The sequence below is a fragment of the Saccoglossus kowalevskii genome, chromosome 16 (genome assembly GCF_978046115.1).
Source record: "Saccoglossus kowalevskii chromosome 16, keSacKowa6.1, whole genome shotgun sequence".
Classification (NCBI taxonomy): Eukaryota; Metazoa; Hemichordata; class Enteropneusta; family Harrimaniidae; genus Saccoglossus; species Saccoglossus kowalevskii.
Genome location: NC_140656.1, coordinates 10,135,101 through 10,147,875, shown reverse-complemented (window position 1 = coordinate 10,147,875; position 12,775 = coordinate 10,135,101). Strand labels below are relative to the sequence as shown.

Sequence of the window (12,775 nt, the reverse complement as noted above, 5' to 3'; positions counted from 1 at the left end):
AGCACTTCTTCCCAATTATTCATATCACCCGGGGTATCCTCATTCAATCCGGGCATCCGGGCATTTTCTACCGCCTGGCAACCCTCGCGGTTAAAACAAAGACCAAAAACTCGCAGAAAACGGTACTTTGCGATGGTTGTTGAGAGTCCCCTGAACAGTGTAACAAGATTAGCCCTACGTGTGTAACATATATGAATTTGGTTGTTTGGGATTACTTCAAAGTGGAGTTTGTGTTGTTTTCTCGAGTTTTCACCGGCTCCACCGGCGTTCCACAGCAGCGCGCACAAAGCCCATAGAAATACGTGGTACAATGGTGCGCGTCTTAGCAACGTAGAACGTTCGTGACGTAGCTCCGCCCCCGAGGATACTTGAACGTTCCAATTTCCATTGCTCGAGCGAGCGCGCTCGTTTTATGTTTGAAAACGACATAAAATGGCGATTATACGTGTGCTAAGCAGTCAATCCGTTTCGATTTGCAGGGTAAGTTTGGTTATATAACTTTTTGCGTGCACAGTTTAATATAGCATGACGGGTTCGAGATAACTGCTAACTTCAATTCCGTGGGCCTTACTTTATATTGTCGGATTGGCTAACTACCTGGTCTAAAAACTCCTCTGGTCTGGCCTGTTTTCAGTGATTCTCGTACTTAGGAACAACATATGTTGTACCTTTTGTTATCCTAAATTATTTGAAAACAAAATTGTTTACACCGTTGTCTCATCTGTCACAAGTATACTTAGTACCCACAGTTGGATTATTGCTTTCGCAATTTGCGTAAGCTAGTCAAACCACTTTCGTTTTGTTTAATAGATTTAGAAACGGTAACGGGCACTGCTGCTATCATAGTTAGTCAGCGAAGTGATAGCAAGGCTGCTTCTGCAACTAGATACGGTTTCTCTGGACAAACTGGTATTGTGCCCTCACCGACCGACCGATTTAATTTTATTTACAATATTACCATGATCCCAAATGTTAAATATTAACCCAATGAATGGGAGTCGCCTGTTATGGGTCAAAGGGCAGTTTCGTCATATTTAGAATGAACTGAAGAAATAGAATAGGTGGACAAATCAAAATATCCGACTTTAACGATTGTTATTTTACTTTCGTTCTCTTATTACAACCAGTATTATCACGTTATCGGCTGGTGACCGGACGGTGACCGGACGGACACAACGCGGAAACTACCGCCGGTTTTTTATCAGCAGGGTTAACGTGTCCTTGTGTTCAGGATTTTTAGGCGGAACTCAAGTCAACAATGAGAGACAGACTAGCAGACCTAAGGGAGGTAGGTGGTAATAATAATCAAAATTTGACGTAGACGATACATACTGAAGCATTGATCGCAGTGATGACATTATTTTTGCCGGAGTCGGTGGGATGGTCGACACGCTGTTGTTATTTTGAGGGCCACGAACGGCCCACGTGATAAATATCATTTGACTCGATTATGACTTCAGATCCCAGCCGAGGACGTTAAAAAAAGACGCCTTCGTGATTTTAAAGGGGTAGCGTTTAGAATACCATATTTAATGGCAAAACATCTAGACGTGCTTTATTTTGATTATGGATACGAGTGTCAAGCGTTTAACAGCCACCACAATGCCTATACGCTGACTCATTGTTGATTATTTGATGCGTATGCCCGGTGACTCACTGAGGCAGTGTTCCATATTTGGCGGAGATTTCACGAAATTACTACAACGCTAACTACCAGTATAAATATCAACGTATTATTAAATGGAAATGTTTCTCCCGTCCACACGAATAGGGCATCGCGCCCTCCAGCGGAGAGATACGCACTTGTGATTTGAGTTTGTACTCCGCATCACACAAAACATATGTGGGTATATTATTGGGACACCGTGGGTATAATGCCGGTACACTGTGGGTATAATGCCGGTACACTGTGGGTATAATGCCGGGACACACTGTGGGTATAATGCCGGTACACTGTGGGTATAATGTTGGGACACTGTGGGTATAATGCCGGGACAGTGTGGGTATAATGTTGGGACACTGTGGGTATAATGCCGGTACACTGTGGGTATAATGTTGGGACACTGTGGGTATAATGCCGGGACAGTGTGGGTATAATGTCGGGACATGATGGCTATAACCAATGCCGGGACACTAAGGGTATAATGTTGGGACACTGTGGGTATAATGCCGGGACAGTGTGGGTATAATGTTGGGACACTGTGGATATAATGCCGGTACACTGTGGGTATAATGTCGGGACATGATGGCTATAATGCCGGTACACTGTGGGTATAATGTTGGGACACTGTGGGTATAATGCCGGGATAGTGTGGGTATAATGTCGGAACATGATGGCCATAATGCCAGGACACTAAGGGTATAATGTTGGTACACTGTAGATATAATGCCGCCGGTACACTGTGGGTATAATGCCGGGACAGTGTGGGTATAATGTCGGGACATGATGGCTATAATTCCGGGACACTAAGGGTATAATGTTGGGACACGGTGGGTAAAATGCCTGGACACGGTGGATATAATGCCGGGACAATGTGGATATAATGCCAGTACACTATGGGTATAATGTTGGGACACGGTGGGTATAATGCCGGGACATCGTGGATATAATGCCGGGACAATGTGGGTATAATGTTTGTACACGGTAGATATAATGCCGGGACACTATGGGTATAATACCGGAACATGCTGGGTATAATGCCGGTACACTGTGGGTATAATGTTGGGACACTGTGGGTATAATGCCGGGACAGTGTGGGTATAATGTCGGGACATGATGGCTATAATCAATGCCGGGACACTAAGGGTATAATGTTGGGACACTGTGGGTATAATGCCGGGACAGTGTGGGTATAATGTTGGGACACGGTGGATATAATGCCGGTACACTGTGGGTATAATGTTGGGAAACTGTGGGTATAATGCCGGGACAGTGTGGGTATAATGTCGGGACATGATGGCTATAATGTCGGGACACTAAGGGTATAATGTTGGGACACGGTGGGTAAAATGCCTGGACACGGTGAATATAATGCCGGTACAATGTGGGTATAATGCGGTACACTGTGGGTATAATGTTGGGACAGGGTAGCTAAAATGCCGGGATACGGTGGGTATAACAGCCGACCCCTGGTTATACTGCCAACTATGATTTTGGTCTTACTTCGAGTAGTTTCATTTGACGACAACATTAAAAACGTCTTAATCGATATCAGTAATTGAAATTAGTGCAGTACGCCCGATTGCGTGTTGAGGGTCTTTCAGATTAACAAGCAGGCAATTCCAGAATGTAGTTATTTTTTGCTGTCGTTTCGTAATTCTGGGGAAAAAAATCACGCATTTGTTTTGAATCCAAAATACACGGCGCAATGTTCTTCATTATAGTCTATGTCCACAATTACAAACGCGATGTTTGCCGATTTCTGTTGACAACAGCCTGAGGATTTATCCCTAATGTATGTTATTCACGTTTGGGGCTCACTCACTTCTATATACACATGAAATATACACATATAATATAATGGGAGATATACAACGGTTTAGAAGTAGACCCCAAACGTATACATATAGTAGGCCTGACCTCAGAAAACTAAGGTGTATGGTAAAACGAAATTAGGCTTTTCCATTATTCGTCAGGAAAACTCTAATTATTTTCCCCCCAGTAATTTATAAACGTCGCTATTTATGTAGTTCAGACTTAATAGAAACATGTCCCGTATGTGGTGCAAGGCATGGTTAAATCGACAAAAATGAAAACGTTTATAGACTCCACGCCGCGTCATGTTCGATATAGGTCCCATATGTTGTACACAACGCATACGCAATACAGTGTTGTCTTACTCTCTTCCAGGCCCACTCACTTACAGGGGACGACGAATCCGTTATCATTGAAGATGGTAGCGTTAGAATTAACATGCAACCGCAGGATGGTGCTGACAATTTTATGCAAGATTTTTTTTCAGAGGTAATTTTTGTTTTATTTGTATTTTAGCGGCGTACAATTTTTATAATGACTTGGTTGAGAGTGGTGATTATATTATATAATATTGTCATTTCCTATATATAGTTGCACCATTTCAAGTTAGTGACAAAGCGTTTCTGTGACGTAAATGGAAAAGTCGCTATCAACGTCTATATTGTAGTCGCCCGATAATGTATTTGAGGGAAGTACTATATTCTAAGACGAACGACTACAAACCAAACTCAGTTGTCGCTTTGAATGACATAGCTTTCTCACATTTACGTCATTTCTCACATTGACATCACGGGAGCACCTCGTCGCTTGAGGGCGCGATTTAAAGGTAAGGTGTATTACAATCTGATTAAAATCTGATGTAGTGTACGGGCTTTAATTATTTTGGCTATAAACTTATTTTAATTTTATTTTTTATTACTTTTGTTATTAATGCCCTTTTATTTTACTTTGATTTTGTGATTTTTATTAAATTCTGCCCTACCTACATCTGATCCGACGCCTATGCAAGTCCCGTTCAAATCTCGCGTAAGTAACAGCCAATCACAGCCCCCCTTTTATACAGGCTGTCGGTTGCTTACTTTTCAGTGTAGCGATACTCTACGGGCAATCTTTCTGTACATTATATTTTGCCCACTTGAATAAACCATTAATAGAAAATTGCTAGTATATTTTTATTTGCAAAAGAAATTCCTCGGCATTTTACAATTTTTGTCATTACATTGAACATTTTTTTTACTTCCAACAAATGTGTACACTTCCAGATACATCTTCGCCAGCCAAGGTTCGTTCATTCAGTCATCGCTTCAATTTTACATCACTGAGCATAATTATCTAGAATGGAAGCAAAAAAATAAGTAAATCGTAATGATTAGAACACTTTAAACAGCTATAGTAAACAATGCAAACTGATTTTAAATTGTATAACGGTCACCGGCCCACGGCATCGACGCAGAAAATTGGATCAATTGCGATGTGTTCCAAATAAAAAATATTTTATTCCAGTCCAAATCAGCTCAATTACTTTAATAAAGAGTTATTGTATAATGTACAAAAAGTTGATACAATTTGATGAATATTTACAGCTACGGCTTCAATACCGTAGATGATGTTGGCCCCATCTTCAACAAAACATCACCCGTCTCCAGGGCAGGCGACTGGAAAAAGACACTGGTGTTCGGTCGAAACGGTGGAAACAAAATCGTCACTCCCAGAATAACTATGCAAAATAACGATCTAAAGTCGAACCATTCGAGCCACAATATTAACATAAAAATGACTTTCGTTGCATTTGACAATGATAAACTTACCGTAAAGCCGTGTTATTCTCGGTCGCTAACGTCGGTATAATCCGCCATTTTATTTGAGTGTTTGCCACCCGACTCCGCCCGGTGACGTCATCATGTGCGCTATAGAAGGAGGTCTGTGATTCGTTGACTAAAATCGTCGATAGTGGGTCTCGTTGAAATCTCGTTACATAGGCATCGGCTCAGATGTAGGTAGGGCGGAATTAAAAAAATCACAAAATCAAAGTAAAATAATAAAATAAAATAAAATAAAAGGGCATTAATAACAAAAGTAATAAAAAATAAAATTAAAATAAGTTTATAGCCAAAATAATTAAAGCCCGTACACTACATCAGATTTTAATCAGATTTGGTGTATTAATCAACTGACAATTTTGTTTTCGTTATTTTATAATAGGTGCATAATATACGTGGAGACATTAATCATATTAAAGAACGTGTTGATGATATGAAAAAGAAGCACAGTGATATCTTATCGTCCCCTCAACCAAAACCAGGTATGAATTTCAGCCAATAACGACAAGTAGACAATGAGGTGAAGGCTGATTTCCGTGAAGTTAATTTGCATGTGACGTCACTAGTTGTCCAGACACCAAACATAGAAAAAACCGTAGTATAGACGAAAACAAGGTCGTTCGAAGCCAAAGCTGAGTTTGCCTGTGTAGACGTTTATCATTTTGTATAGAGTAAACTTTCAAAAAAACATTGTGTGAACAGCCTTACTTTCACACATAAACGTCTATAAAAACTCATCGTCTCCAGGGGGCGCGACTTATAGTGTAATGGCCGCCGATATGTAACGGTGTTCGATACACCTAAAATGCTAATGTCCCATTTGGCAAAAACATATTCCTGGAGGAATTGGAAATACACTGATTTAAAGAAGTCAGTGATTTTTCCGTTACGTGAGTTGGAGTGTTCTTTCCTATTTAGGCAACTCTGAACAACAATTACCAGAATGAAAATTGTTGCTTCCGACTGGTCACTGGTAGCATAGTGGCTGTCGCACCAGTCTCCTGCTCAGTAGATCTGAGTTCAAATCCTACCTTATCCTAAATGCCGAAAAGGGTCGAAATTCATTTACTAACGAGTGCGACTTTGGGGAACCCTGGTTGAGATCCGCAAGTGTGTGTGTTGACGCCAGGATAGCGCATTTGATAGACAGAATATGTGACAGCCATGTCACATGCACTATGTGTTAACACTTGCAATTTGCACATACAAAAAAATCGGGAGAGACAACAGTGTCATTCAATGTCCGGAACTGTCGTCTGGCACAAAAAAAAAACATAATAAAAAAATTGTGATTTCAAACAAACTACGAGATACTTTTGGAATTAAAACGAAATAGCAACACAAAACATGTTACATTCGCTGGCAAAAAGACGGCGACAAATATGTCAAAAGTTTAATAACTACGCATGCGTTCACTGTGTTCAACCTCGGGACATAATCGTACTGTCATCTTTCCCATTACAGAGGATCAGGCAGAGGTTGATCGTATTATGAAAGAAGTGAAAAAGGTGTCCAATAACGTAAGAATGAAACTGAAAGGTAAGTTAATCGGAAAGATGAAATTTCTACTGATATATGCATCTATGTTTGTCAGCGGCCATCAGCCTCATCACTCAACATGCTGCTTGCAATTATCTCATTCATGTGATCTGGTAGGAAATGACGCCCCTATTGCGTTAAAGGCACGGACCGAACGTCTGTCACGTTTGATTTTATTATGAACTTGAATTTGTGTTTGTAGCTGAATGTGGAAATGCCAGTCTTTCAGATGGTAATACGGCACTGAGTTACCTTTACTCCATCGATTTTATCCACCATTAAATGTGTATAGCACATTATTAAGCGTGGAAATACCCCCAAAATACTTTGCCGTTTGTCGAAGCGAACACGATTTATTTATTTATTTTTTATTTTTTTAATTAATTAATTAATTATTTTTTAACTAATTAATTAATTAATTAATTAATTAATTTATCTATTTATTTTTAATTAATTAATTAATTAATTGTTTATTTATTTATTGAGGATATGTACAGTTCAGTTCAATGATTTCTGTCACTGCAAATAATGAAACGTTTATTTTGTGTGGTATTTAGAAATCGAAAAAAGCATAGAAGAAGATAAATTACAGCACAATTTGAAATCACCAGCCGACCTTAGGATTCGTAAGAACCAGGTAATCACTGAATGTTTTAAATACTTCAAACAAAATATTTTGTGACACCGAACAGAGGCGGCGGCACGACATTTTGCACGAGGGCGTGAGATCTGAAATCTAGGCCCTCTGAAACGCTATTTCCTGTATTTTGAGGGACAAATATTGCTGACACAAGGGTTTTCAGCTTGATTGGAGTGGAGGCGACGCGCTACCTGCCCCCCCCCCCCCGGTGCCGCCGCCACGGCCGAAGACACATTATTTATTATATCTTTCATTTCTTTTATATTTATTCTCCACAGCACTCGTCTCTACATTATTCATTTTTACAAGTGATGACAGAGTACAGTAACTCTCAAGTCGAGTATCGTGAGAAATGCAAAGGACGTATACATAGACAACTCGAAATAAGTAAGCTGCTTTTCTCTTTACTTTTTCGGAGGTGCCCCGGCATGTCTGTTTTACGAGAAACACAAATTGAATATAGGTCTTATGAAACCCATGCATAGTTTTTAAACTTAATTATTTTATTGTTGCTCACAGCTGGTCAGAATACAACCGATGAAGAAATCGAAGAAATGTTAGAAACGGGAAACGCAGCAATATTCACCTCAAGTGTAAGTTACAAATAAAAACACGACTTCCCTCAGGCTCGGGTACATGCAAAATGTAGCATGGGTACTCATGTTCAAACATGGGGACACATTATAGGAAAGGTGCATTAACCACATCAAGCCAAGGGACATGGAATCTTTGCTGAAATTTACAGCTTTGATCATTTTTTCTCAATTGTGACGGATTGCCGCGAGGTATACCATGAATTCAAGTGAATGAATAAATAAATGCCGTTACTGTATTTTGTTTTTGAAACAAACTATTTGTACCCGTAATTTTAAAAGCAGACTTGTTCTCTGTAGATTATCGCAGATACACAACAGGCCAAGCAAGCGCTGGGTGACATCGAAGCGAGGTACGACGAATTAATGAAGCTTGAACAAAGTATCAAAGAACTTCATGAGATGTTTTTAGATATGGCGATGATGGTTGAACAGCAGGTGAGTCACATGACGCTGCCATATGTCGCCGCTGGGGGCGATCATATTGACGGAGGATTTAAAATTTTTTTAAAGGAAGAGTTCCAATAAAATAAATATAAAAAGAGCAAATAAAAAGCGAAAGTATCTGAACTTGTTTCCATGCAAACAACGACTTTGTTGTTAACTCTTAGAGACACTTGGATTTAAAAAAAAAATGATCAAAAATCATATAACCGAAATAGACAAATACTAGTTCGTTTACCCCAAGTTTGTTATTTGGACATTTCAGAAAATCCCTGCACCAAAAGTTCATTAGCTGTACCTATCCTTAAAAAAATTGGTCTCGAATAGATTCAGGCAGAAATTCGATGAAAAAAATGGTCTTGACAATACCCATACACAAACATTTCTGTGCAAAAGTCTAATAACTTATTAATTGAATCAATGAATTTATGCTGTTATAGTATCCTTAAGTTATATGTCAGCAAACGTGAAACATTCACAAGTATATAGCGGGAATATAGGGTATAAGCTGCTGTTCCACTTAGAGCAAAATAAAAGATTGTAAACTTTTTTTTATTTTAGGGAGAGATGATAGACAGTATTGAGCATAATGTGGAGGAAGCCGCGGAGTACGTGGCACAGGCAGAGGTTGCAACTAAATCAGCGGTTAAGTACCAAAGTAAAGCACGACGGGTAAGCATGGAAACAGACGGAAGTAATATACATTCGAGAAAATAAATAACAACGCAAAATGGACATATATTGTACGTACCAGTAATTCGAAGCGCATGCCTATGTGTGGTGTTCTTTATTTCACTATATCTACTGTAAGTATGAACACGTTATGTTGAACACAGATAGTACCCATATTGTCAATGTAAATTGTTCTTTTGTTTTTTTTTTGTTGCAGAAGAAAATCATCATTATCGCCATTATAGCGATTGCCATTACTGTCATCGTGCTGTTGATAGTTTTTCTGTGATCAATGACGTCATCTAGCATCGGTGCCGGTATCCGCAAACCACATATCGCTACCAGAGCCATGATATACTGACTAGTATTTAATAGACACAAAAATATGCAAACACCCATTTAGTTAAATTACAATTAGATGTTGAGCTGAAAAGCGAGTACTAAGTATACGAAGCCAATATGTCTTCTCAAATATGCCCAAATATTATATATATTTATATATATACTCAGATAGCCAATGACGCAATAAACATGCATTTGTTTGAAATATGTGACTGAATAAAAGTTAGGCTCAATGTATTGTACTCATCACCAATGAAGCTACTACTAACCATATGTGACACCTTCTGTCAAGTTTTTGATACATGTTTGTACATAGAATCGTGAAATAAATATTACTTTGTCCAACAATTACAGAATACGGTTTTAGTGTATTCATATCATGCGCTGTAAAAAACACGAATACCATAAAGATAATATAATAAATCATTTGCGCAATAGTTTGCGATAGCCGTAAATTGTATTACATAACATTTTGTATTACATAACATTGTTTGGGCGTTGAGATGTTTTCAAAAAACATAATTTATAATATTTTCCAAGTTGGTTTTATTGTAAAACGCTTTTTACATCGAAATATAACATATGGGAACTTACATATAATGGCATTTATATGTGAAAATTCATCTACCAAAGCGATTGTTAAAGGGCGGTAGTCGTCGCGCGACGTATGCGCGAGATATATGGGTTTTATATAAACACAGATGTAGACTTTGTTGCGCAGATCAACGAGTACAAAATGAGACGTTACCAGGCTTTTATTAGGTATTTTTAGGTGATTGGAAAGTGTCGAAGGAGTCTCCGGTGATAATTACTGCAAGTCGCGCCAAGCTCAAACCTCAAACTTGTGATTTACATTAGAAGAGCGCATTGGATTGTGGGAAAATCAATGCTCACTAACACAAATGTCGCACATGCGCAGCGCCACGACTGCCGCCCTTTAATGTTCCAAATTGTATGAAGTACGTTCATTTTTCTTCACCACACAAACGTGCCCTGAATACTTGTGCATGTTGGCATTTGTAGTCGTAAAACAAGCGCATCTAGTGTTACTTCTTTCGCCACGCAACATCTACATTGCACAGTATCCACGAATAGCATTGTATATGTATATCAGAACTACAATGTTGAGAAGAACTTGTGAACTTCTATGAAATATTTATTTTTTATTTTGCTGACTCTTTGCATTTACCTGAAGGAACCCGTGACTGATTAGCTATATTTATGAGTTACGTGTTTCCGGACAGCCTTTTGTGGGGGTAAACATCATATTCGGCACTTGCGTCCCAGTAGACACCGTAACGTCCTCTACAGTGCGGCCTACAGTACCTCCATTAAACCTATCAATTACAAGAGCTGACAAACTTCAACTGTTAGGTCAGAAGTTGTCAACACTCAGGACGGTTATATACAGGGTGAACACGTCCGATACATTCAGGATATTTATATCGACTCAAGTAAACATTCGCGTCAACAATGAGAGATAGACTAGCTGACCTGCAAAAGGTAAGTCAGTATAATAAGCTGTGTTCGCCGTGGACGACGACACATGTACTACTGTTGAGTGAGCTCACTAGATCTTTACCGAAGTCGATAAGGGGTGTTTTCGACACACTGCCGATATATTTTGTGAGCCATGCACGGCCCACTTAATAAATCAAATTTAATCGATAAGGACTTTATAATTATTGTGAAGTAACTCAGACATACTGACACTTACAATACAAGATGTTTTCATTTTAAAGGGGAGGCGTATAGCTTCAATTACATGAATAGGCCAGGGCCAAAGACTTGATTAAATTTTCAAGTATACGTCTATTTTGATTGGTTAGGTCAAACATTTAGATACGCTTCACGGGTATAATATATCAAAATAATATATCACAGTCATGAATTGGAATACAACAAAACACACAAGCACAACACTGATAAACGACCTGATAGTCAGAGTGTGGTTCTATATGCCAATTGTTATTTTTTTTAAACGTAGCTAAATTCAATGTTACAAAATAAAAAGAAGCCATCGCAACGCCAGTGTTCACAATGAGTTATCAATGTGCCCTTTATAAGTGTATGTTGATACAGTGTTGGTTATGTGATTTGTGAGCAAGGTTCTAATTTTGACGGAGATTTCACGAAATTGCCACAGCGCTGACCACCAGTATAAATGCAAACGTATTAAAAATGAAAAGGTTTCTCCCATCATTATCGCGCCCTCCAGTGTTATTTAAGGAATGTTACCTCTCTTGGTCATGATACCTCTTTTGTTTATCTATGTATAACCTTTGTTAGTGTAAGTAATTGGAGTGACAAAAAACAAGAGGGCCAGGTGGAGCATCCCCTCTAGTTTATGATCTTACACCAATTACTACCACTATTTGTTTAAATTAAATATTTATCAATGTTAGACAAAGTGGTTTCATGTCAGAATCTATGAAGCAAAGCTGCAGGAACTGCATTGGCTCCAAGCATAATCTCAATTAGGTCACAGTGTGAATTCAATTTAAGACAGAACAGTGAAACAGTACACAACTGGCTAGGCTCAAAGTGGATCAACATAACTTGAATGATGATGCCTCATTGCAAATGAAAGTAAATAATAAGTAAATAGAACGCTAATATTTACAATACAGATGCTCAACCTAGCTAAGCTATGGGTAAGGGTAAGCTACTTGCCAGTGTCCTGTTAAATCCATAAGCACAACTCCACAGAAACAAAAAGTCCAGTAGTAGTGATCTTACCCAATCTATGATAGCCAGCACTGTCAGGAGAGAATTCTTCGCTGTAATGAGAAATGATTATGTTGCGCAACTTCCAGTACCCCGATGCCAGAACATGGTCTAATACTGCACCATCATCAGATATAGTGTCTTCTTTGAACAATCAGCAAGTGATGCATTATATTGTTGCGCTTGTTGAAGAGACTCCAACTCTAATGACAAAGACCAACATGGTGTAGCCAACTTTTGTGGCGCCACAGGGCATTTAAACGAAAGTCTCTTGAACAGTGTTTCAATGGCGTCTTCCTCGGCGAAGTTTCTACACACACTGATAGACAAAATGGTGTTGATTGTCAACTTGATGTTTCCCACTATAGTTGTGGTCTTCTTATCCATATTTCCTACATTGTAAAGAAAGTCTCCCAGGTGGGGCATAACTACAAGAATGGTAGTGGTGACCTTGTTGAGGTAAGTCATCATTATGACTGGAGGGTACTGGACTCTCTTGGAGTATCTACCAGAAAGCAATTTA

The 12,775-nt window shown here is 39.0% G+C and overlaps 1 protein-coding gene and 1 long non-coding RNA gene across 3 annotated transcripts; one reads left to right on the top strand and one right to left on the bottom strand.

Annotated features, from left to right (window-relative positions):
* Positions 1-994: 994 nt before the first annotated feature.
* LOC100376514 (syntaxin-1A-like) lies at positions 995-9,881 on the top strand. Of its 2 annotated transcripts, none has more exons than XM_002734072.4 (10): positions 995-1,288; positions 3,851-3,964; positions 5,678-5,777; positions 6,760-6,834; positions 7,392-7,471; positions 7,753-7,861; positions 7,994-8,067; positions 8,368-8,505; positions 9,073-9,183; positions 9,401-9,881. In XM_002734072.4, exons 1-10 carry the CDS (start codon positions 1,259-1,261, stop codon positions 9,470-9,472), a joined length of 903 nt encoding a protein of 300 aa, XP_002734118.3. In that variant the 5' UTR covers positions 995-1,258; the 3' UTR covers positions 9,473-9,881. The 2 variants fall into 2 exon arrangements, with proteins under 2 accessions (XP_002734118.3, XP_085347585.1); XM_085491459.1 differs by having other exon boundaries at positions 9,073-9,254.
* Positions 4,674-5,518, bottom strand: LOC146733651 (uncharacterized). The gene is made up of 2 exons (XR_014926672.1): positions 5,284-5,518; positions 4,674-4,807 (listed from the first exon to the last, which is right to left on the bottom strand). It is a non-coding gene; the product is annotated as an uncharacterized LOC146733651 (long non-coding RNA).
* Positions 9,882-12,775: the final 2,894 nt, after the last annotated feature.